This window comes from Solanum dulcamara, chromosome 2, assembly GCF_947179165.1.
Source record: "Solanum dulcamara chromosome 2, daSolDulc1.2, whole genome shotgun sequence".
Lineage (NCBI taxonomy): Eukaryota > Viridiplantae > Streptophyta > Magnoliopsida > Solanales > Solanaceae > Solanum > Solanum dulcamara.
Genome location: NC_077238.1, coordinates 18682733 through 18709250, shown reverse-complemented (window position 1 = coordinate 18709250; position 26518 = coordinate 18682733). Strand labels below are relative to the sequence as shown.

The window sequence follows — 26518 nt, the reverse complement described above, 5'->3', positions numbered from 1 at the left end:
CCATCGTCCTTGTCGAAACTCTTGCATTTTCTGTTTACCTTTTTTTCAAACTCATTTGGTTTGACGTTTGAATATGTTCATAACGATAGAGTAGATTCAACGCCGACAACCTCAGTTCACTACCCCACAAACAGTAACCTCATCTTTTCTTTCTTTATTTTCTTGAGTTCGAGTGCTTAATCTGTTTTAAAAATCATGTTTTTGAATCTATTGATGTATGGAAACTATGAAGATTACATTTGCTCGTTTTGCTTTAGTTGAATTTTATGAGCAATGGTTATGTTTATGTATTTTCAGTAAGAATTCTAGTTTTTAAAATTAGAAGTCTCTAGTATTAAGAAATTTGTCTGCTAAAGGATTGTTCTTGTTAATTTATTTGTTTAGAGTTAAACATTGTGTATGTGATTAGATACCATGTCTAAGCTAGTTAATTAGTTGAAATACCTCTGTGACTGTTTGGCTAAGATTTAATTAAGGTTCCCTCTTCTTTTCATATCATAACACTGCATCTTTAGGACACTATAGTAATTTATAGTTGTTAAATTGTTCATGGAAATAAAAAGCTTTGTTTCCTAGTCAGTATTTCTTTTAAATCGATTTTGAGACAGTAAATGATTTGGTGCATCTTCAAGTAAATTTAGTTGTGGATGGTACAAAGTTGGTTTATTTTCATGTTATCGAAAGCATTATGTTGTGTACCATTGTAACTTTGTCTGCTTATTTTATTGTATACACAATTGAGAATTAAATCACTTTCTCTAAAAAAATAATCTCTTATCTTTGTTTACATGTCTATGCCAGAGTTGAAGAGTCCTACTTAAGACTCTATATCGTCACTAGACTGGTGAACCTGCATTTCCTCTCCAATCCTCGCCATTTGTTTCTCTAGCCCCCTCCTAAAATACATCAAAATAGAGGCGGAGGAGGAGAAATTCTGAGAATGCAAGTTGTTCATTATATTTTCTTTCATGTTCAGGTTGCTCAAGAATTGTCGAAACTTGGCGAAGTGTCTCATGGTTTTGATTCATTATGATAGCTTATTTATCTGCATTTGCTTGCTTGTGTGATTCAAAACTAACTCTTAGTTATTTGCTACCTATTAGGACCCGAGATTAACATGGAATTACAGAAATTTAGGTTTTTCTCCCAATTCTACCTTAGCTACTTTCTCGCATATAATATGACCTTTTTTTAAAGACTTCAATTTAGCACTGATCTAATAATCGTCTGATGTCTTAATTTTTTTTTTTGTTAATCTAATATTGTACTCAAGATTTATTATTAAGTCTTGGGGATTAACTTCCAGCATTACCTTCCCATTTAAACTTTCTTTTTTCTAAAAAAACAAAAACTAATTTACACCTAATTAATAGGCTTTTATATACTTTTAAATGACTAATTTGCATCTTTAGACTTAGCCTAATTAATTATTTGAGTTTGGTTAATCATTTTTAATGGATCTTAAAGGATGTCTCACCCCTTTCTTTTAGGATTAATTGAACCCTTACCTAGAATTCATATTTAGTAAAACTTTAAAACAAAGTTTAACTTTAATCAATTTTAGGTGCCCTAATTCACCCGTAAATAATTAGGCGGCAACTTTAAGTGAATTAATTTAGGAATCACCAATATGTTGTACACTATTTTGACCCGATTAAAATGGGGTATAACATGGTTTATGTATTGATACTACACTTTCTCTTTCTTTGTTGAGTATAGAACATATTCAGGCGGCTGCTACCTCAACTTTGATACATGCAACTTCTGAATCCAAGTGTGAGCTAGTTCTTCCGGCTGCCATGGATTCCTTCTAGTTTCTTTGTCCATCTTTTCGGACTCGAACATTTCATAAATTTTGAATTATTATTTTCTTGGTTGGAGTTACATCCCCTTATTTTAGATACTTAGAGTTTTGGTACTATGACTTTTAGTTTCTAGGGGTATTTCCGCAAAATATTTTAAGTATTTGATTGAGTTTATGAGAACTTGATCCTTTATTTATTTTAAATTATTTCCTTACTGTTCTATATAATGAGTTGTTCTTAACAAGGATTTGAGGATTAAGTTTTGGGTTAGTAATTGATTCCCCCATCATAGGGTTAGGGTGGGTTCTACTCACGGTGGTTGGGGTCGTGACACCTTGACAATAGAAAAATAAAACAAAAAAATCGCAAGGCATATGTTCAGTTAAAGTTATGCCTTAGACATAAATTCAAAGACACAAGTTATACCTCGGGACATAAGTTCAATGACACAAGTTATGCCCCAAAACAAAAGAAATTATGCTCAAGGCATAAGTACAGATACAAAGTTATGTCTGAAGGTAAAAAAATTAAGTTCAAGGAAGAAGTTAGTGGCTCAAGTTATATAACAGAGCAGGGGCGGACCCACCCTATGTTACTGCTTCATTAAAATTATTTTGTAATATATAGTATATATAAATAAGTAGCCTGAAAAAATAAAATATTACTAGAAATAATATAAATGTCACTACTTGAACAAATGAGCATCCTTGATTTGTTGATTTGGCCTACCGTTAGTGCATGGTGCTCCCAAGTTCGAACCTCAGCTAGCGCAACATTGTGTTTAATTTTTGGACTCTTTCGATTTGTGTTTGATTAGTGGATCTTTTAAGTAAATTTTTGTTTGTGATAAAAGTCGTTGTTAAGAAGTTTGATCTCTAACCTTCAATTCCTAGTTACAGTAGGATAAAATAAACCAGTTGAACTAGAATTCAATTTATGTAGTAATTTACTTGCTTTATGTTTTATTAGTATGCTTTAAATAATTTTTATTAATAATATTTATATAAATTATTCATTTGTTTAATTTTTTAAATATCGACAATCTGATCTTTCTTCTTCAGTGCCAGGCATAAAAGGAAAAGAGCTAACAATAAGAGCAAAATTTTGGAGCTATAGCATACGTTGAACCAGTTTTGCCAGATCGGACCGCGCGAGGACCCACGGAAAAATCCACCTTATTCATACTCCGCACAACAACTTGTCCGATCAAAATTATATGTCTATACTAAACTTGGTGATCTATTTTCGTTGCACCGCTTACGAAAAATCATATGTCACTATTACAGAGCATAAATTTGGTGACAAACGTTATGCATCAATACATAATTTCAGTGATATGATTTATAATTTGAGAAGAACCTTACTAAAAGTATTGACATGCGAATTAAAAAATTATGCTTAAGATAAAAGTTATGCCTTAATGCAAAATATTCTCTAAACCTTTTTGCCCGTAACAACGAATTTAGGTCATAATTGAGAATATTGATCCATAATTTTTGTTAAATATTAATAACAAAAATTAAAGAGCACTGATAGAAATCAAAATTAAGAAAAAACTATTTAATTATACAAACATTCCTATCATATTTACTAATTCTCCCTATAGTTTGAAATACTTACATATTGTCTCACTAATTAATACTTTCATATCAGATTTCAAGCTAGATATACCTAGATACATGTTTTTGACTGTATGATACGCTGATATAGGGAGAGAGGCGAGCGATATTTGTCTTGTATAGTCACACTAGATAAATATATCTGGCATTAAACACATGTATCTGAAATATCAGATAGCGATATAAGAGAGGGACGATCGAGATAGGAGGGAGACATGTGAGATTTGTGTATGTATCCCAGATACATACGAATCTACTTGGATACGGTGCATCTTGAACATATTACACTTAATTTTAACATCATGTATCCAAAATACATATATCTGGACATATTTGAATATACCAAATACATATATCCGAAGTCTAAAATCTAATAAGATTCATAATATTACAAGCTAATATGTATCTAAATAATTAAATTCTAAATTAGTGAGATTTTCGAAAGTTACCCAAAAATTAAGGACTACTCCCGTGCAACAACTTCTTTGGGCCTAAATAGAAGCGGCCCAAGCGATTCATAGCAAAACCACACTAATCCGTCTCTTTTCTTATTCTTCAAGTCTCGGCTATTCTCTCCCGATTCCCAACTTTTCCTTTTCAGCTCATCAGTTATCTGCAACTAGTAAGTCTCTGCTAAGAAGCTTAATTTAAAGGTTCTTAACGATTCACCGTTCTACTAATCTACACTTTGTTTTTAATTTTTGCTATTTGAGTAGGTTTAATTTGGAGGTAAAATGGCAACAATGGATGTTCCCCAAAAAGGTGGGTTTAGCTTTGATTTGTGTAGAAGGAATGAGATGTTGGTTAGTAAAGGACTTCGTTCTCCTTCTTTTCTCAAGACTGGTACTACCATTGTCGGATTAATTTTTCAGGTAGATTGCCTTTCTCTTGCTTGCTGCAAACTCATTTTGTTAAAATTCGATTTGGGTTAGTTTTCGTTTGTGTTTTCTGGGTCTGTTCTTGGACTGCATACTTTAAAGGTTCTTACTTTGGAAATTCAAAGTTTAATGGTGTTATGTGGTGAATATTTCTGCAAAGAACAAAAAATTGCAAGCAATTAGCCCCAGGGGGGCCTCCGGATAAGTCATATTCCTGATTTTAATCCAGATCAAACAGTCAACCAAGCTTCATCTCAAAATTAATTGGGGTGGGCTAATGAATATACTATCCATTCTACTTTATTTGGTTCATTCCATTCCAACACCGCATCATTTTCCTTTGAAGATACAATAGAGATACTCCGACACAAAAGGATTCTTAAATCTCACACTATTTTCATGTAGACGTCTGTATATAATCTGGAAGGGTTCTTTTATTATTTTTCTATTTGATTATAGAGGACGAAATGTGGAAGCAAAATCGTTATGGGAAAACCCTAGATCAAAGAGTAATAGAGAGAAGAGAGGAGAGATCTTATTACAATGAAAATTTAATCTGATCTTGTTCTGTATCCTTCTGATCCAATTATACAAATGAATAGATTACAAGTAAGAAAATTGGTTACAAATGTAAAAGTTGCTATGTAAGTAAGACAAACTACAACTAATAGTATAAGCCTGCTTTATGGGGAGTAAGTATAAATCCAGATTCAAAGTCACCTAAGAATTCTATAAGAACATCTACTTGCTCTATACAGTTCTCTTTACACCAAAAAAATAGAGAAACTATAAAATTACATTTCACATCGTGAGGACTTAACTTATACACAAAGCATCTACCATTTCTCTCCTCTCATGCTGCCCACCATATGCAGGAAGGCATTATCTTCCGCCACTTTTTCTGACTCTTGCTACCCCCTCTTCTAATACAACAGCTCATCAGATCTACAGTATATGCATTGTCCACTTGATCTCTGTGAGACTAAAGAACAAGTTCGAAAGATGAGCTGTAAATTTGCAATGAAGGAATAAGTGGTTGTTTGTTTCACCAATTTTATTGGATTAAAAGCACCTGGTCACTACTGGCGTCCCTTTCTTCTGTAGAACTTCACGTGTGAGGAAAACCCTCTTAGCCACCAGCCATGTGAAGCATTTCACTTTTGTTGGTGCCAAACTTTTTCAGATATTCTTCCCGACCCTTGTAGCCTCCCTTTCTCTACATTGTTCTCCTTCTTGTAGATCTTGCTAACTGGAAAAAATCCATCCAAGGCACCATCTCAAAGAGGCTGATTCAGTATTTGTGTCAGCGAAAGCCTCAATCTCTTTTAGAAGACTAGGCACCCTCTCCACTCCCCAATCATTCAAATGCCTCTTGAATGAGAGATTCCATCCTTGAGGATACCAACACTCATTGATAGTAGCATCAGGCTTGTTGTATATAGAAATTTCTATAGACAAGCTATTCCATGTTCTTTAACTTCACCTTAGCTTTTGTTTTGATTTCAGAAATCATAGGTATATGTCCAAAATTTCTCTGTAGATTTTGGTCGAAGCACCCAAAATTGGTTGACCAAATCTGGTACAAATCCCACACCCACGTCGTGTCGACACGGGTACGGTACCGAAAGTGAAAAGTTCGAGCAACTTAGCCTATGCCTTTCATAACATTCTCAGGGCCTAATTCAGTTGAAGGATACTATTATATTTTCATTGCAAAAAAGAGCGAATTTTGTTTTCCTTTGGCAATTCAGAGATGTTTAGAATCTAATCTAGCATAGAAGAAGCTCATCAAGAAGAAAAATGTTTCAACATTATCGTGGTTTAAGTTTACCTTGTTTTTGTTTGACCATATTCATTGGGAATCCTTCTCAAAATAGTGTTGTGCTCGGTGTTATCAAACACAAAAAGAGCAAAAAAAAACTCCTCAGGTTTATTGGGGTTTTAAGCACAAAGCGCAAATAAAACGTTGCTTTAATGAAAAAAGGCGCAAAGGGAGAAAAAATTACAAATATATATGTTTAGTCCAAGACTGGGTTAGGATAGTGGGAGGTGACTCAGAGCACTTTCCTGTTGAGATAGGACTACATTAGGAATTTGTGTTGGGTCCTTTTCTTTTTGCCTTGGTGACGGATGTGCTGACACGGTCTATCAGGAGGAGGTTCTATGGTGTATGCTATTTGCGGATGACATAGTTTTGATTGATGAGACTCCAGACAGAGTTAATGATAGGTTGGAGGTTTGGAGCCAAACTCTGGAGTCCAAAGGGTTCAAATTGACCAGGACCAAGACAGAGTACCTGGAGTGTAAATTCAGTGTTGCAATGGATGAAGAGGTCATGGAAGTGAAGCTTGTCACTCAACCTATCTCCGAGATAAAGCTTTAAATATCTTCGATCCATCATCCAGAGTAGTGGACACATTGACGATGATGTCACGCATCGCATTGGGGTAGCATGAACGAAATGGAGGCTTGCCTCTGAAGTCCTGTGTGATAAGAAGGTACCACCTAAACTTAAAGGTAAGTTCTACAGAATGGTTTTTTTTTTTTTTTTTTTTTTTTGAGGGAACAGACCCTACACGAGGCTCCCACCTCTCGTGCACAGTCAGGGGTTGAGCATCACCCCCAAGCCTTAACATAAAATAAAACAGAAAAATACAAGGAGGGGGACATAAACCTTACCTCCGATCCTATGTTGGTTCATAAGTCGGCTAACCTATTAAGGTCGGCTAACTCATCCCCGTAGCAAAAGGAGCTATCTATAACTAGAAAGCAGTAAACCTATGAGAGGACTCCTCCCGATACAAGTCGACTAAGAAAGCATAAATGAGGGAGACTCTCCCCTTCCATGAAAAGACAAGAAAGTAACCTACACTAGTCCTATTCAACTATGCTACGTACCATACATAGCTAAATTGAAGAAGAACAAGTATATGAACCTTCTATCTTGCATGGGGTGAAGAAGCTCTTTTCATCTTTGCCCTTTTTCGTCTTGTCGTACCAAGTAAGTCCAAGGGAAGTATGCAACAGCATCGCAATCATGATTATCAGCTAAGGAGGATGAAACGAGAATTTTACAGCTTCTGATGTTCCAGCAGCCTTGGATATTGGAGGGTTCTTGTGTGCCTGCACAGAATCCAGGAGGGCTGTTGCAGGTGTTGTATCATGGTATCTGTTGGCTGCATCTACAAGTGTAACCATGCACTTTGTAATCCCTGTCGTTATTATATAGTGTGGAGTGCTGGCCAGTTAAGAACTCTCATTATCAGAACATGCATGTTGCGGAGATGAGGATGTTGAGATGGATGCGTGGACATACTAGGAGTGATAAGATTAGGAACGAGGTTATTCGGGAGAAGGTGAGAGTGGCCTCTGTGGCAGACAAGATGAGAGAAGCGAGATTGAGATAGTTTGGGCATGTGCGGAGGAGGTGTGTCGACACCCCAGTTAGGAGGTGCGAGTGGTTGGATTTGAGGGCTATGCGGAGGGGTAGGGGTAGACCAAAAAAATATTGAGGAGAGGTGATTACACAAGATATGACGCAATTTTATATCACCGAGGATGTGGCCTTAGATAGAAAGAAGTGGAGGTCGCGTATTAGGGTAGAAGGCTAGCAACGATAGAATGTTGTCTTGCCCTGTGACGATTTATGGTTGGTCTTAGGTCTAGGCGTGCCAGTATAGTTGTGTTATTATTGCCCTTTGATTATCACTTTATTTTGCTATTGGTATTGTTCTTATCTTGTAGAATTTGCGTCGCTTCTTGTGTTAGCCAATATGATATATATATATTGTTGTTCTCTCTCTCTTGGGACTGATACTTTTAAGCCGAGGGTCTTTCGGAAACAACCTCTCTATCTCCATGAGGTAGTGGTAAGGTCTGCATACACTCTACCCTCTCTAGACCCCACTTGTGGGATTTCACTGGGTATATTGTTGTTGTTGTTGTTATTGAATGACAAATATACGACCAAAGGAATTGAAAACAAATTATGATAAAGTGAAGTATTAATTGTTTTAATGTCACTACTTATGAAGAGGCTCATTGGCAAGAAAAAATTTGCCTTAGAACCTTGATGACTACACAGAAGCTCACATAAAGCTAGGCGAAGCACTCAACCCGTTTTGAGCCTCGTTTCAGGACTTAAGCGCGCTTTGACTACACTGCTCTCCAATAGAGGCTCATTGACAAGGAAAAGTATGCCTAGTACCTTGATGATGACATTGAAGCGCACATTAAGTGCTCAACATGTTTTGAGCTTCGCTTTAGGGCTTAAGCCCGCTTTTGCTAACACTGGTTGTACTTTAGTTATAATATAGCAACAGAATCATCTGACATCGCAGAAATCATAGAATATTGAAAATAATGATACTGAAATCATTCAACATAATTAGCAGCTGACTAGAGTGTCCGATAAGCTGACCTGGCTGCTTGTATGATCTGCATTCTTCTGTATTAATAAATAATTTAGCTCATCTGGCCAGAAGTTCGACATCAACACTACTGTGAAAAAGGGAGAGAAAAAAGCAGATTAGATTGTCATTTGATGCTGTATTTCCTTGTAAGTTCTTTATAAAGAAAAGTACATTTCCTTGTAAATATATGTATGAGTTGTCTACAATCTGTGTTCTTTTAACTGTAAGATGTTAGTGTAGATATCTGAACCTTAGTTCTGTTAGTTCTTGCTTCAATCACATTAGAGTTCATCTACATAGGACATTAGCAGATTAGCTAAACACCATAACAGTTTGTAAATTTTGTAATAATGAAACCCAGCACCTTCCAGTTTTTGGTCAGTTTCCTAGCAAGAGAGGAAATTAAGTAGGGATTATTGTACTTTTCTGCTTGAAATGCAGGAATCTCGAGGAAGAGTTACTGAGGAGGTCATAAGCAGAATCTAGCCTTTAAAGATGTAGAAAAGAAGGGGCATCATATGTATCGAGGAAAAAAAGGGGGATCATGTAGGTCATATTGTACTGGAGTCTGGACCATTTAGTTTCTACTTTGTGGTATTAACTTCATTCAACTGATTATACTTCTCCATTTAGTTTCACTATCTTAAATACGTTTAATCTGTCTTCCAGGGAATGAAATGAAAAATGGATTGCTGATAAAAAACTGAATGAAGAGGTTTTTGCATTTCGATGGATAGTACTTTTCAATGATTGCTGCTCCTTCACATTTTTCTCTTTTTTCCCTTCTTATACAGAATCTCTAATTATGCATCGTTTTTATGGACAATGTGATTCTATTGCCAGTGCTCTGACTTATTTTCCATGAGCCCTTTCCTTGCATTATGAATTTGCAGACTCTACAACTAATGCTTAATTGACTTATTATGACATGCTTGTTAGAAATGTGACCTTTTCTGGGTGCTTTATCTGTTCAATTCTGCACAAGTCGCACAGAATCTGGGGATGATGCTTTTATAATCAACTTCTTAAGCATGATTCTTGTTCAGGACGGTGTTATCCTTGGAGCAGACACACGGGCAACTGAAGGACCAATTGTCGCAGATAAAAACTGTGAGAAAATTCATTACATGGCTCCTAATATATATTGCTGTGGAGCTGGGACAGCTGCTGATACAGAGGCAGTGACCGGTAACGAGTTTCTTATCCATATTCTAGCACTTTTTGCCTTTTTGGAAATTGTTTGCAATATAACTGCTATATATATATATATATGTCATCTCTTAATTAGCAACTGTTATTCTTTAGACATGGTCAGTTCCCAGCTGAAGCTTCACAGGTATCACACTGGTCGTGAATCCAGGGTTGTGACATCTCTTACTCTTTTGAAGTCCCACCTTTTCAGGTAAGTTTCTAGTGTTAATATTACTTAGAGACATAGTAGTATTATCGAGTTCATTAAATGTCAATCCAACAAGCCTAACTATGCTCTCTCTACCAGCTACCAAGGCCATGTCTCTGCTGCTTTGGTCCTTGGTGGTGTTGATATCACAGGGCCACATCTGCATACTGTAAGTAGTGTTCACATTTATATTTGAGTATGTGTGTATTTTTCCACAATGTCATCAAAATTCTGACTATTTGGTCAATGGATTGTCTCAGATTTATCCTCATGGATCAACTGATACTCTGCCATATGCTACAATGGGCTCTGGTTCCCTCGCAGCAATGGCTATCTTTGAGTCGAAATACCGGGAGGGGATGAGCGTAAGTTTGTTTCTTTTAGCTACCGTAGTTTGCTGTATTTGGCTTGTAAATGTTTTGTGAATCATGAATGTTGATGGGAATTCTGTTGCAGAAGGATGAAGGTATAAAGCTAGTTGCAGAGGCCATATTGTCTGGAATCTTTAATGACCTTGGTAGTGGCAGCAATGTCGATATCTGTGTGATAACAAAGGTCAGCTCTCCTTTAAGTGAACCTAATTGGAAAAATAATGCTCTCTTTCAAGTGATGACGACAGAATTTTCAGCATGGAATGCATAACACCATTTTTCTGTTTTTGACACCATGTGGCTTCTAATCTCTTTTCTTTATTATTAGGGAAACACGGAGTACTTAAGAAACTATTTATCGCCTAATCCCCGCACCTATACACAGAAGGGTTACTCGTTCTCTAAAAAGACTGGTTAGTGTTCTCAAACTTGTTAACCTTCAATGTAATTAAGCAAGTATCATGGTTATTAGGATTCTGAATGGAATTTTGCTAATACGGTCTACTGGAATTGTTTGTGCTTGCAGAGGTTCTCCTTACAAAGATTACACCACTGAGAGAAATTGTGCAAGTGATTGAAGGTGGAGACTCTATGGAAGAATGACTTGACCTGCAATGATAGAATCCATTTGGATTTCTTTAAACTGTTATATTGTCAAAAAATTCCATGGGTATTTAAGTGTTGGAAAAGTTTAAATTGCAAGCTTAAATGAACTACTCTGTTATTAGATGTAGCTTCCAAAGAAATTCCTCGCTAGAAACTGAATGATTGGTTTGATTTGAAGAAAGGATTTTGTAGCTTGTGTCGCCCTTGTGCTGTCAATTATTTTGAACCACTGCAATGATAGAATCCATTTGGATTTCTTTAAACTGTTATATTGTCAAAAATTCCATGGGTATTTAAGTGTTGGAAAAGTTTAAATTGCAAGCTTAAATGAACTACTCTATGTTATTAGATGTAGCTTCCAAAGAAATTCCTCGCTAGAAACTGAATGATTGGTTTGATTTGAAGAAAGGATTTTGTAGTTTTTGTTGCCCTTGTGCTGTCAATTATTTTGAACCACTGGCTTCCAGGATCACATGTAGTATCATTTGTGCTCAGACACTTACATGTTTGTGTGACAATGACATTGTTGGGATCAACATCTAAGCAAATACTAGTACCATCTTTTAGCTTAGAAGATAGTTGCATCTTAGAGTCTGAGACGGTATCCCATTTTGAGCTATCATCACTGCATATCATACTAAGTTTTGCTGGCTGCCCGGGCATATTATCTGCTTGCAGGCAAAAGTAAGTTCCTAATACTGTCAGTGCTTTTGCTGGAGCATAGCCCCATGCTTCAGCCTCAGAACATGGACCTAGCTCCAATGGCTGCAGCAATGAAGTTCTTTGAACACAAAGCCCTGTCATAGGATGGAAAATTACTTTATGTGGACGAGTCTCGGTATATCCTGGTCCTGCATTTAAACCAAGGTAAATAGTTGGTACTTCACAAAAATTCTGATAATTATGTTATCAGTTCAGTGTATACCTTGGAATGGCGTGCGGATGACTGAGATCCTTTGCAGAAAGCTTGAATTCCTGATATCGAACCAGTTCCAATCTAAAATACCATAGTACTCATTGAGTCCCACAATACCATCTCTCAAATAATAGCTCCCGACGAGTGTCCACAATGCCCAATCGAAGTCAAGTTCAGCCGCCAGTCCAAGAAAGCAATTGAAATACCTGTTGTCGTTTACATTGGTGCCTCTTTGATCCACTCCAAACTCACTCACGAACAATGGGTAGCCTTGTTCTAAAACAAAAGCTCCTTTGCTCACCATGTCATTCAACACTTCTCCGCATGCTTGGTTTGCGTTGTCTGCTGACCAAGTGTCTCCATCTGTGAAACCATATCGATGAATCTCAAAAACTAGCTTGCCACTGAATGTCAAGTTCACCGGTCTTTGGTGCAAGAAAGAAAGATCCTTGTCGAAACTTAGGCCAGATAGAATGATAAGAACATCAGAGTTAGCTGCATGCACTGCTTCAGCTCCTTTCTGCATGTACCTTAGCTCAACAGCAACCACCTTTTAGTTAGTACCATGGTGCACAAAGGCATATCTTAACTTTATGGGTGCTGAGTAGGGGTGTCAAATATGGCCTAAAAAATGATGGCCGGCCCAAAAATTTAAGGGTTGGGCACAAGATAATTCCATATTGTGTTGATTTTTGCCCCATCTAACATAATTCATTTTGAAAGTGATCTTCAATTTAGCACAATTCTTGCACCATTTTTAAGTTTTATTTTAATTAGAATTTATTGTTTAAGATTTACTTTGATTTCTATGGGTCAGGGTTTGGGTTAGAGTCGAGGCTTGGGTTCTGGGTCAAAGTTGGATTGAGTCTCGACTTCTAGGTCAAGGTCAAGTTGGGTCTCTGATCTCGAGTCAAGGTCGGATCTTTGGTTTTGAGTCAATATCGGGGCTTGGAATTGAGTCTCGCATTGAGGTCTGGTCTTAATTTAGGTCGGGTCTTGGGTTCCGAGTTAAAGGCAGTTCTCAGGTCGTTGTCTAGGATTCAGTTTTTGAGACAAAGCCAAGTCTCAAGTCTTGGGTTGAGGTTGGGTCTCGAGTTGGGGTTAGGTCTCAAGTTTTGGGTCTCTTGTATTGAGTCGGGGTTGAATTCGGGTTTAGGATCTTGTGTCTCGGGTTAGAGTTGGGTCTCGAGTTTTGGGTTAAAGTTAGGGTTGAGTTTTAGGTCAAATTTTGATCTCGAGTCTCGAGTTAGGGTTGAATCTTCGGTTCCCAGTCAAAGATGAGGCTCGATCTCGGGATCGGGGTTTAGGTCAAAGTCAAGTCTCGCGTCTTGGGTGGAGGTCAGGTCTACGGTTGGGATCGGGTCTAGAGTCAGCATTAAGAATTGGGTTCTTAGTCAAAGTCGGATCTCGGGGTCTTGGCTAACGTCGGGACTCGAATCTTAGGTCATGGCTAAATTTTAGGTCTCGATTTAGGGTCGAGTTAATTGTTCAGAGTGTCGGGTCAAGGGTTAAGTCACGAGCATTGGGTTTCTAATCAGGATCGGGTCTAGGTCAGATCTTGGATCTAAGGTCGGAGTTGTGAGTCAAACTCGAAGTCTCGAATCTCAATGGATGGTAGGGGAAGGGTGGACCTGGGTAAGGGGTGAGGTAGGGAAATGTGGACCATTTGACAAAAATGGTTCAAAATTCGGTGTGTCATAATTAGTGTTTTAAAAGGCGGGGACGTGAGGCAAGATGTTTTATGTAGCAAGGGGCAAGGCATAAGTCCTATGGATCTACGGGGGTGTATATAACATGTATCTTCACTTTATAATTTTGTTATTAAGAAAATTAAAAAAAAGTAAATCTTTCAATAATTCTGCAAGTGAATTTATATAGATTATCAATAATAATTAAAAATATATTATAATAACTATTTGAGAAAGGTAACAATACAAAGAATGATAATAATCGAGATAATCTTTAAAATAAAATCATTATTTTTCTCCACATCTACTAGCCCTACCAATCCTCAACTAATATTTGCACTGATTATTGTTTATATATTTCAAAGAAGGAAAGAATAAAACGTGTAAGAGCAGTGACAAAAAATAGATAAACATAGTGGTATGAAATCTCTATCCTATTAATTTCAGACACGATAATCTAAAAAATTATTTATGGCAGTGTCATTTTCGATGAGAGTTACTTTATTTGTTTATATATTTTAGAAAAAAACTCACTACACCTGAAAGTTATGATAGCATAAAGTATAAATATCATTACACCAATAATTTAAAAAATGATTTGTAGCAAAAATACTTTAGAAATAATAAAAATCAAAATTAACACCGAAGGCATACGTTTTACGCTCGAACTTACATCCCAGTCCTAAATTCTAAGGCTTACACCGTATGGATCTACGCTTTAATTTGCGCTTCAGAATGTATTTTATGCCCTGCCCAGGACTCTCTCCAAAAGCGTTTTTGAAAACAGTGGTCAAGACACAACCCATTTTTGGCCTCTATCAGCCCAATTCATTGTTGATTTTAGCCCAATCCACTTATTAACTTAGTCTATTTTAATCATTCAATTTCAATCCAATCCGCACACACACCTCATGCTAGAGGAGTGATCAATGACTCAGAAGACTTTTTAGTGCAATTGTGTAAAATGTATTTTGCGGGCTAAAATCACAATTTGTGTTAGAAACCATGAAAGATCAAAGTTCAAATCGTAGAAGATATTAACAAAAATAAACAGATGATGCAATACAAATGTCGGTAAGAGGTAGCACGTACCTAATTGTTAAGCGGATCTAAACTTCACCATTGTTTTTTAAAAAAAAAGAAAAAAGAAAAAGAAAGAGCATTTGTGAGGAAATGAGAGTAGTACCTATACCAATCATCAACATTTTGTAAAGGTCCACGAAGTTCATTTCTTAAGCTCATGCCTACAACATTGGTAGTGGTATTGAAAGTGGTGGCTACTTTTGTAAGGCCTTGGATCCAAAGGTGAGGATCAAAGTATTGATCTCCAAAGAAGCCATTGCCATCAAATCTACTGCAACACCACCCAGGCTTGCTTATGTGATTGTCTAATATGATCATCACATTGTTTTTTGCAAGGCTAGCCACCACTGCCTGTCATACAAGTAATACACGTAAAAAACAATTAATTATAGACACTAATACAATTAGATTTGCTCAGACAAATTTGGTTGCGATTCCATGTAAGATTGGTACAACCCCATATTCCTTGTTCGATGGATAATTCAATATTACTAAGATTAATTTTCAGGATATTTTAATTAAGAAAGGAGACAAAATATTTCAACAAGAATGTTACAGCTAACTACTTCATAAGAAACAATTTTCTTAGATAGTGATATTTTATATATATTTGACAATATTATTAGCTATGAAAAGTTAGTAATTTATAGTACATTTTATATAATTTCTAAATATATAGTTTCAATTAGAGAAAAATATCAAATGTATAGATCAATATTAAACTTAAGCGATATACTTCTAACTTTGTCATTATTTTTAGAATAAAATGAGTAAATTTTATTTGTAAACCATTTTAAATAAATTTCAATGAGTTGGGGCTATTCCATTGGTCACTTGAACACCTACATCTAACTACTTCATGATAATTGAGATGCACCTTTTTCTTTATTCTTTAAGGAAACCAAAAAGTGGCGTGCAAGAAAAGTTGATTAAGTGGTACTTAGCAACTTTATGTAGTATAATTAATAAAGATATTATAATATGATTTTTAAAGAATTCCAAACAATAACATATTTGATTCTTTTCCAAAAGTACACACATCAAGTTATATATATAGAAAAAGAGAAGAAGAATTGCAAAGCTGCATAGATTATTCCCAACTTTTTTGTTTTAGCTAAAGAATATTTATCAGTAACTCTTTTTAAGATATGAGATCTATAATTTTAATAATTAAAACGTGTTATTTGCTATATCAAGTAAAATAACTTGATGCCGTAAAATATTCTAACACATTGACGGAATGTCATTATATATAATAAAAACTTCAAGAAAATACTTTAATGAAGCAGTACTTGCATAACATTATATTTTTCTTCATCCCATTTTATGTGATACCATCTAATATGACACGAAGTTTAAATTATTTTTAAAAAAAATTTATGATGTAAAATAATTTTTAGATATTTATATAGTTCTAAATCATATTATTACTAAAAAAAATTTAAAGTTAATTATTTTTAATTTATAATAAAATAACATTCTTTTTTAAAGAAACTAATTAGAAAAAGTATCACACCAAATGAAAGGAAAGAAGTACTTACGTTCCACAAGTACAACATAACTCTCGTAGATTATTACACTGGCCGTCTATTTCTATGATCCAATAGTGGGGCATCATAAAATTATTATAAATAAATATGCTATAGAATATGGACACCACTTGGGCTAAAATAAAGACAATAATTATAGGATGGAATTTATATATGACAACCATACATTGTTGATAAGCTCATTAACTAGGTGTCCCCGTTGAAATGTGACATTTAACCAACTCCACACCTATAATTTTATCTTTAATTTCTCATTTCTTGTTTGACCAACAGGAAAAAAATAAAATCACATAATTAGGTCACTATAAATTATATTATTTTGACTCTTTTAAAATATTAACAGGGTAAATTTAATACTTCAAATATAATTATTTTTGAAGTAATCGACGTGTGCGATTGTACTTTTAGAATCCAAGTAACATAAGTTATGAGATAATTACTGACGCTATTGTCTATGCATATAAGTTAAATTTGGAATAAAATATTGTTACCTTGAAAGCATCTAGGACAGAGAGATCAACAATGGAAGGATTATTAGCTTGAAGACCAAGAATAGAGCTAAAAAGTCCAAGGTTCTTGAAAGATTGTCTAACAGTTATAGAACACAAAGTATCATTAGTAAACAAATAGAGAGGCCAAGTAAGTCTAACACAATTAAAGCCCATGTTGATAATTGATTTAGAAATTGCATCAACTGGTTGTTGATTTAGTCCTTCTGCTAACATTACATCCATATGTGACACCCAATTTACACATGCTAATTTCACTCTTTGCCCTGTTGAGTTGACAATCCATCTTGAATTTGTGTAAAGTGGTTGTGATGAAACTACAACAGCAACACGTTGGTTGATGATTAAAAGAAGTAGAAATAGATGAATGATGAAGAAGGAGATGTTAAGGGAAGAGGAAAATGATGATGGTGACTTCCACATATTTAATTTTACAAACAGTCTTACTTTTATTGTTTTAGAACTCTGGGGCCATTTGCCTATGGGGAGATGACTATTTATAGCTAAGGATTGAAAAAATGTCCCTTTCGAATTAATTAGATAGTGTTATAAAATACGTTGTATATGGATGTCCAATATATAGATTAATAGCTTGTTTAACTAAAATTTTAAAATCAGCTTATTATGGAAAATATTTTTTTTAAAAAAAGAATGCTTTGCTAAAAAGTATTTTTAGTGAGAATCAGATTGTGTTTAGTTAAAAATTTGAAAACACTTTAGTGCGAATCAGTTAGTGTTTCGCTAAGTTTTTCAGTAGTGTTTCTAAGTGTATTTTTTTAAAAAGTATTTTTGGAGAAAAATAACTTTTGCTACTCGAGAGAAACACCTAAATTTTCCTAAAAGTTTGGTCAAATATAGGAGCGACTCAACCATATGAGAGCGTAAAGCCAAATTTTAACCGAGAGAGTGTTAACTTGAATTCTTTAAGATATATTTATTTATAAAAATTTCTAGCTTTTTGAGACGTAAAATGCTAATAATTTTTTTATAATCAATATTTTTTCTCTAATTCTTTTTCAATTGACTGTATAGCTAATATGTTCAATCTCTCTTAAGATATTATTGATAGTATATGGTCTCAGGTAAGATTATCAATTACAATTTTGGAAAAAACTTCTTTCGACTGAGACAATAGTAACATTGTCAAGAATCACATTGTCAACATTTCCTATAAACAATATAGGCATTTTTGTTAACCCTTTTTATGCTAACAGAAGATTACTCGTACTTAGTACTCCATCTGTTCTAATTTATGTGACACTTTTCATTTTTCAAAAAGTCTAACAGTTTAAGTTTGGCTAGAAATTTGCGCATGAAATCTTCAAATTTTTTGAAATGAAATTTATATATTTGTAAACTACGTAAAAAGTATTATAAGTCACAATAATTGATAATTCAAAATACTTAAGGATATATATAAAATTTATGGTCAAAGATAGACTTATTTTAATCGCAAAATCTAAAAGTATTACATAAATTGGAATAGAAAGAGTATTTGTTTTTCTTCTAAACTACTAAATATTAAATAAAAATAATAATAGTACATGTGTATACATCTATTTATATATAAAAGAGAAAGTGCTCAAATATGCCATCGAACTTTGAGAAAAAATTCATTTATGCCATCCATTAAAAGTTTGGCTCATTTATGTCATTGCCGTTTGAGTAAATGCTCATCTATTCCATAATTTTTTAACTCCGATTTTACAAAATCACCCAAACAACTTTTAACGCTTTTCTATTGTACTTTTGAATCAAATGTACTCTTTTTGCTTCTTTTTCTTGAAAAACAGCAAGGAACTCCAAATTTTCAACTTTTTAATTTGTCACGAAATCACCTCAAATTTCAACAGTAGCATCCCTCCGAGCTAGATATCAAAATCCAATATCTTTTGAGCTCGAAATCAACCTAACCCAACAAGACACTTAAAATTTCTTCAAAGTTTCAAAACTTTAATCTCTTTTAATGGCAAAATTTTTGCCACAACTTCAAATTACTTGAAATTTTGAACATATACTCAAAAAATACTATGTTAAAGTTCACTATATTTATGTTCAAAATTTCAACTGATTTGGAGTTGTGGAAAAAATTCTACCACTAAAGGAGGTTAAAGTTTTAAAACTTTAAAGAAATTTTAAGTGCGTCTTGTTGGGTTAGGTTGAATTCGAGCTTAAAAAATATTGAGTTTTGATATCTAGCTCTAAGGGATGCTACTATTGAAATTTGAGGTTATTTCGTGAAAAATTGAAGAAGTTGGAAATTTAGAATTTTTGGTGTTCTTCATGTGTTCTTGAAGAAGAAGAAGCAAAAATAGTACATTTGATTTAAAACTTCAATAGAAAAGTGTTAAAAATTATTTGGTGGCTTTGCAAAATTGGAGTTAAAAAATAGGAAAAATTATCCATTTACACATGGTATATTACCATATTTACTAATACTCCCTAATAGTTGAAAAAAATATCAAAAATCCCTATTTTTTTTAACCCTATCACTATTTCACTGATACATCACTTTTACCGTATATCAGTTTTCCTAAATTCTCACCTATTCTTCAGCCTCATCGCCGGCAGATTCTTTTTTTCAATTTCAGTCCATCTATTACTCAATTTCAAGTTTCTAAGTAAGGTATATTCAAGTTTTTCATTTAGTGGTATCTCACTTCTTTCTCACCTCATTTGATTTCCTCTATTTTCTTCTCTAAATTTTTTCTCATATTCTTCACTGATACACATGGAATCCGCTCTATCTTTTAGTGTTGGTCTCACCCAGTTGAATAAAAATTAAAAAAAATTTATTTCACCGGACGAGATTAGATCCAAACATCGTAACGATCCATCAGTGATGGATAAGCTATGTGAGAAATCAAAGTCGAAATTCCAAGTTCAATATTCACCAAAAGAAGTCGACAAGAAGATTGAAGGGGTTTCAACACGCCCTAATCTACCAAAGGTATGAGTTCATATAAGATTTTTTGTTTTTAATGTTGTTTTTTATAAATATTTACTGCTTCTAATACATATAATTTTATGTATCAGATTTATACGTATCAATATTTAATGATTCTGATACATCGTGTTTTTGTATTAAATGCTCATGTATCAAAATTTACTGCTTCTGATACATCTCATTTATGTATCAGATTCTCATGTAGCAAGCTTATATGAGAATCTGATACATCCTGTTTATATTATTTTTTAAAAAATGTCATTTTTCTAAAGATTTACTGATTCCTGATACATAGAATCTGATACATCCTGTTTATATTATTTTTTTAAAAAATGTCATTTTTCTGAAGATTTACTGATTCTTGATACATAGAATCTGATACATCCTGTTTATATTATTTTTTTAAAAATGTTATTTTTCTGAAGATTTACTGATTCCTGATACATATAGTTTATGTATCAGATTATTATATATTAAACTTTAATATTCCTGATACATCATATTTTTGTATCAGATTCTCATATATCAAGCTTTAATGCTCCTGATACATTTTATTTATGTATCAGATTCTCATATATCAAGATATAATACTTCTGATACTTCCCGTTTATGTATTAAGATTAAGTTATATTTAATCAGTTTTCATGTCAATGCAGGGAATGAAGTACGTCATCAAGAAGATCTCCTCACACTCCGTGAGATTCGGCACTTCATATACGACTAATTTTATTGATGATTTCAAATCATCAATAGGTGATGAAGCTATACAATTATTTTGACAAACCATATTTGGTCACTATCTAGATATGTCACAGTGCAATTTTCAAGGGCAAATCATCAAATGCCTCTTACTCCTTGAGGTAGAGCAAAAAAACAAAGAGGAATTGCACATTCATCACACGCGGGGTAATATACTCACATTCACAATCAAGGAATTTGCTATTATTACTGGTTTGCGATGTACCGGTAATATCAATGATTTTTGCTACCCAAATGCACTAACAAGTAGATTGTTGTCTAAATATTTCTCTGGTGCAAAAAAATGGGGTAAACAAAGGATGTTTTGTTCAGCGTTTTCTAGTTGGAGGATGGGAAACAAATGAAGACGCTGTTCAGATGGCCATTCTCTACTTCATCCACACTTTTATTTTTTCTCAACTAGGTGATTCACCTATTTCTGTTGATGATTTTAAGATGGTAGATGATGGTAGGTATGCGCAATACCCATGGGGGAAAATAGCATATTCCAAATTGATAAAAGGAATTAGGCAGGAGTTTTCAAATGCCAAACAAATGTATCATTTGGGTGGCATGCCATACGCTCTGAATGCATGGATATACGAATTTGCATCCCAGGTGCCTTCTGAGATTTCTGTTAGAGTGGGCTATCGAATTTCCAGAATTCTTAATTGGCGTGTTGTTGCCGTCAAGCCAAAATTTGAGACCTTCATGTCTACCATCTTCAGTGAGGTATATTTCATGAAATCATTTTCATAATTATAGCAAATGAACATACCATCTCCTGCTTATTAAATGTACTTAAAGATTATTCATGTATGCACTGACTCATTATACATAACATTTAAGATACATTATATAGTCTTGTTTTTGATACAATATAATTTGTTCTGATACATATGATTTCTCTCATGAATTTTTTTGAAGTATCAATGCTCCAATATTGTGCCATCTCAAGATGAAATTGAATCACTTGTCATTTCTGGCAGTGAACATCATTATGAAGCTGATACATCAACTGCCAAGGTTAAATTCACAGAACCTCAAGAAGTCCCCGAATTTGAGGACTTCTCAACAAAACCATCCGCAAAATTATTAAGAAGATTCAGTCATGTTGCTGATACATTTTATCCACCTCCTCCCAAAAGAATGAAGACTACCCATGGTAAAAAACCCATTCAAGTAGAAAAAACTAAAATGGATAAGGATGTCATACCACCAAATCCATCAGAAAAAACTGTTTCTACTTCTATGGAACCTGCGGTAAAGTCAGGGGTAGGCGGTGAATCTTTCGGTCATTCGGATCAAATTATTCATGTGGAATTCAAAGCATTAAAGAAGTCTATAAAGAAGTCTCTAAAGAAATACGTAAGTTATTACTATAAGAACTAAGACACACAATATACTTTTAATAAGTTGATACATTATGTTTTTTCATATTATTGTAATAAGGTTGACCGGAAGTTCAACCGATTAGAGAAAAAAATTGATTCAAATCACAATGATATTTTGAAAGCCATGGACAACATAGTGCACCACATGACTGACACATCATTTCCAACAAATAAATCTGATATCCCTCCAGCAAATGTCCAATCTCATGTCTAGGAAGATATTAAGGTAGATACATTATGTAATTATTAATATTTATATTTTGATATACTTTTAAACTACTGGATATAATTTATTTTCATTTATCAGATATTCAATTTTCATTGTATTTATCATTCTCATAATTATTATATTTACGGGAAGCAGAACCATCCAACATGATACAAGAGGTGGATGATGTATCTGGGCATAACAATGTATCAGATGTTGCAGAATATATTCAACAGTCTATTTCAACTGATACATTAAAGGTAATGTATCAGAATCAAACATATTACCAAGCTGATGCTTCATAGCTATTGTACCTGCTAAACCTGTGATGCTATATAGATCTTGATATGTTTCATATTCATATATCATAAGTAAATGTCATTATATTTATAGGAAGCAGAACCATCAAACAGGATACAAGAGGTGGATGATGTATCTGAGCATAACACTATATCATATGCTGCAGAATATATTCAACAACATGTTTCAACTGATACATTAAAGGTAATGTATCAGAACCAAACATATTACCAAGCTGATGCTTCATAACTATTGTACCTGCTAAACCTGTGATGCAATGTAGATCTTGATATGTTTCATGTTCATATATCATAAGTAAATGTCATTATATTTACAAGAAGCAGAACCATCCAACATGATACAATAGGTGGATGATGTAGCAGAACACAACATTGTATCAGATGTTGCAGAATCTTTTCAACAGCATGCTTTAACGGATACATTGATGGTAATGTATCAGAACCAAAGTTATTAAAGATAATGTATCATTTCAGTAGTCATTTTCTTAAATAATTGTTATTATTACATTTGTAGGAACCAGAACCATTATTTATTTCACACCAATCAGAGGATGTATCAGCACAACAGATGAAACCAACTAGAGCAGATCATTTTCAAGTGACTATTTATTCTGATACATTAAAGGTAATGTATCAGATCAATTATTGTGATACATTAAATATTAATAAGTTTAGTACTAAAGTTATACATTAAATTTAGAATAATGCCATGAAAGATGTGAGAGAGGTTGTTGATAAGACTGATCAATATAAAGAGCAGTTCAACAGACAGATAAAGAAAAAATCAAACCAACTGCATCGGTACTATGAATCAATTGTATCTGATTCATTAAATTTAATAAATAAATTTTATTATACTAAAGTCATTATATTTTGTAATTCTTCAAAATTAGGAATCAAATACTTCAGCTCTGATTTTGCCCGAAACTATGAAAGTGATAGATGCTCTAATTTACGGACTTCCATTACCTGCAAAGCCATTGACTGTTGGTAGTCATGAACAGGTAGTTCAGGATGAATGTCTTCTATGTGATAGCCAGCTACCTACCACTCTTCCATCAAAACCTAACGTATTGTCAGATGATGCGAAGACACCTCTTCTAAGAAGTAGGCTGCCTTCTAAGATATTATAATCGCCGTATCTAAAATTTTTTGGATCAAGTGAAAAGAATAAGGAAAAAGTGACATTTGTTAGCCATCAAACACACCCTTTTGAAGATTTTGGCATATGTTATAATTCCCCATCCGATCTTATCTAGGAATACACCTAATGGATTGATAAAGGTCTATTAAAATCACATGCAAACAAGTAAGTATGACATTTACAACTTATATCAACACAAGCTATTTATTATATATGTTCTATCATTTTAATATAAATTTCCATTCAGGAAACCAAAGGAGGAACATTACAGATCCAAGTTCTCTTCATTCGGGTTTGAAAAAATGGACTTTGTAGTGGCATTTCCTCAAGATAAGAACTGGTTCTACCTTATGTCACAGCCGAACAGATGCTGAAATAATGAGATAATCATTTTTTGATATAACATATGTTACATTTCAGACACAAGGTCTGATACATAAATACTATGTATCAGATACATCCAGTACAGAAATTTCTAATCTGTTAAATGTCAGACACAAGGTCTGATACATAAATACTATATATCAGATACATCCAGTACAGAAGTTTCTAATCTGTTACATGTCAGACTCAAGGTCTGATACATAAATAATATATATCAGATACATCCAGTACAGAAGTTTCTAATCTTTTACATGTCAGACTCAAGGTTTGATACATAAATACTATGTATCAGATACATCCAGTACAGAAGTTTCTAATTTGTTTAATAACTATGTATCATTTTGTATAACTAATAATTTCTTAAAATGTGCAGCATATCAATGTAATATTATACTACCTTCAGAAGACATCGAAGATGCAGTTGGGCAATCAATATCAATACATAACAACAAACTGTATTTTCAAAATTTTCATCGAATCTGCACACGCACGATACTATCACATTCCACCTGACATTTTTATCAAAGATGATATGGCACGGGCCTCTGTTATAGCTCATCATAAGAGATCTGTGAAGAACATAATAAGAGGTTTCTCAATTCCCACTGGTTTATCTTGGCATTTGGTAGATGAGGTATACATCCCGATAAACTGCGATAGGGATTTTTATTGGGTTCTTGTGCTGAAACAGAGGTTGATACGTGTGTATGATTTATCAACGGGAAGAAGAACTAGCAACCCTTCACCAGAGATTCAAAAGATAGCAGTAATACTACCTACATACCTCTAGGATAGTGGTTTTTTTGAGAAAAATGAACGTACTAATTGGTCATTGCTTGATTCATACAAGGACAAATCAATCGGAAACATGCTTGAATCATATCACTCTTTTGCAGTTGAATACGTTGAAGGCATTGCACAACAAGAAAGTGATAGCTTGTGAGTATTAACAAGTATTCATATTTAAATCATTAATAGGTCAATTGTTTTTTAAAAGTTGTGTATTCATTTCTATGTAGGGATTGTGGTATTTTCCTTGCTATTTTTGCCAAATATTTTAGTGATGGAATTTCTATTCCAATTACTAGACTACAAGCCGAATTCTTCCGTGAAAGATATGACGCACTACTGTGGAAGTATGGTTGTCAGAAGTCCAAGGATGGTTATGTTAGCAAAAACGATGATCCAAAAAAACCTAAGAGAGATTTTATCTCTCCTAGTCAAGGAGAATCGATGGATGTCAAGTAGTTTTTTTTTAATTTTATAGTAGTAGAATGTACAATTTTATTTTTGCACAATAGTAAATATTTTTTTTTCTATTCAACAACTTAGCAGACTTTTAAGCTTTTCTCATATGCATGTATCAGATACTGATGTATCAAATTAGAATGCTTATAAGACATATTATTTATTTATCAGAGTTTCATTTATCAATCTTAAATGCTTATGATACATCTTGATTATGTATCAGATTCTAATGTTTCAAAATTTAATGAATCTGATACATATACATTTATGTATCAGAATCTCATGTACCATGATTTACAGCTCTTGATACATCTACTATATATATATAGATTATAATGTTTAAAGATTTAATCATTTTGATACATATATATTTATGTATCAGAAACTCATGTATCAACCTTTACAGCTCCTGATATATCTACTTTATGTATCAGATTCTAATATTTCAAGATTTAACTATTCTGATACATCTACATTTATATATCAGAATCTCATGTATCAACATTTACATCTCCTGAAAACATATACTTTATGTATCAGATTATAATGTTTCAAAAGTTTCTGATACATAAATGTATATGTATCAGAAACTCATGTACCATGATTTACAGCTCCTGATACATATACTATATATATCAGTTTATACTATTTCAAGATTTAATGATTCTGATTCATATATATTTATGTATCAGAAACTCATGTATCAACCTTTATAGCTCCTGATACATATGCTATATGTATCAGATGGTAATGTTTCAAGATATAATGATTCTGATACTTATACATTTATGTATCAGAAACTCATGTATTAACCTTTACAGCTCCTGATGCATCTACTTTATGTATTAGATTCAGATGTTTCAAGATTTAATGAGTTTGATACATCTACATTATGTATCAGAAATTCAAGTATCAACCTTTACATCTCCTGACAAATACACAAACTATATCAATACAACATGTTATGTATCAACCACAATTCAGTTGAAAAATAATACAACCACCTTCAAAGTATCAACCCTTAATACTTCGAATGGTTATGTATCCTTTATTCTCATGTATCAGTATCGAAATTACTATATCAATACCAAGTAACTTACTGTGAAAATAATTACCAACCATCCAAGTATCAATTATTGATATTCAATTAATATTCTGGTTAATTGATATACGTATCAAATACAACCCTACATTGGAAAAAAATATGTAGATGTAAGTAAAAATAGAATATATCCTGGAATAACAAAACATCATTTCTCTTTGGGCATGAAATTACAAGTCTTTCTGTTGTGGCCTTCA

The 26518-nt window shown here is 33.6% G+C and overlaps 2 protein-coding genes across 2 annotated transcripts; one reads left to right on the top strand and one right to left on the bottom strand.

Moving 5' to 3' along the window:
• The first annotated feature begins 3943 nt into the window (after nt 1–3943).
• Nucleotides 3944–11359, top strand: LOC129880409 (proteasome subunit beta type-7-A). Its single transcript, XM_055954434.1, has 9 exons — nt 3944–4046; nt 4141–4296; nt 9761–9902; nt 10020–10116; nt 10213–10282; nt 10374–10478; nt 10570–10668; nt 10813–10897; nt 11011–11359. The coding sequence occupies exons 2-9, from the start codon at nt 4159–4161 to the stop codon at nt 11085–11087; spliced, it is 813 nt and encodes a 270-aa protein (XP_055810409.1). The 5' UTR covers nt 3944–4046; nt 4141–4158; the 3' UTR covers nt 11088–11359.
• Nucleotides 11319–17312, bottom strand: LOC129880408 (glycosyl hydrolase 5 family protein-like). Its single transcript, XM_055954433.1, has 4 exons — nt 16819–17312; nt 14881–15128; nt 12016–12536; nt 11319–11941 (listed from the first exon to the last, which is right to left on the bottom strand). The coding sequence occupies exons 1-4, from the start codon at nt 17257–17259 to the stop codon at nt 11436–11438; spliced, it is 1716 nt and encodes a 571-aa protein (XP_055810408.1). The 5' UTR covers nt 17260–17312; the 3' UTR covers nt 11319–11435.
• Between the last annotated feature and the right edge of the window lie 9206 nt (nt 17313–26518).

Excerpts from the sequence above, each read along its gene's own strand:
- LOC129880409 (XM_055954434.1), top strand. The coding sequence starts at position 4,159 with ATGGCAACAATGGATGTTCCCCAAAAAGGTGGGTTTAGCTTTGATTTG. Across the intron at positions 9,903-10,019 it reads TGATACAGAGGCAGTGACCG|ACATGGTCAGTTCCCAGCTG; the intron begins GTAACGAGTTTC and ends GTTATTCTTTAG. Across the intron at positions 10,283-10,373 it reads CAGGGCCACATCTGCATACT|ATTTATCCTCATGGATCAAC; the intron begins GTAAGTAGTGTT and ends GGATTGTCTCAG.
- LOC129880408 (XM_055954433.1), bottom strand. The coding sequence starts at position 17,259 with ATGTGGAAGTCACCATCATCATTTTCCTCTTCCCTTAACATCTCCTTC. Across the intron at positions 12,537-14,880 it reads AATGTTGATGATTGGTATAG|GTACATGCAGAAAGGAGCTG; the intron begins GTACTACTCTCA and ends TGTTGAGCTAAG. Across the intron at positions 11,942-12,015 it reads CATCCGCACGCCATTCCAAG|GACCAGGATATACCGAGACT; the intron begins GTATACACTGAA and ends GTTTAAATGCAG.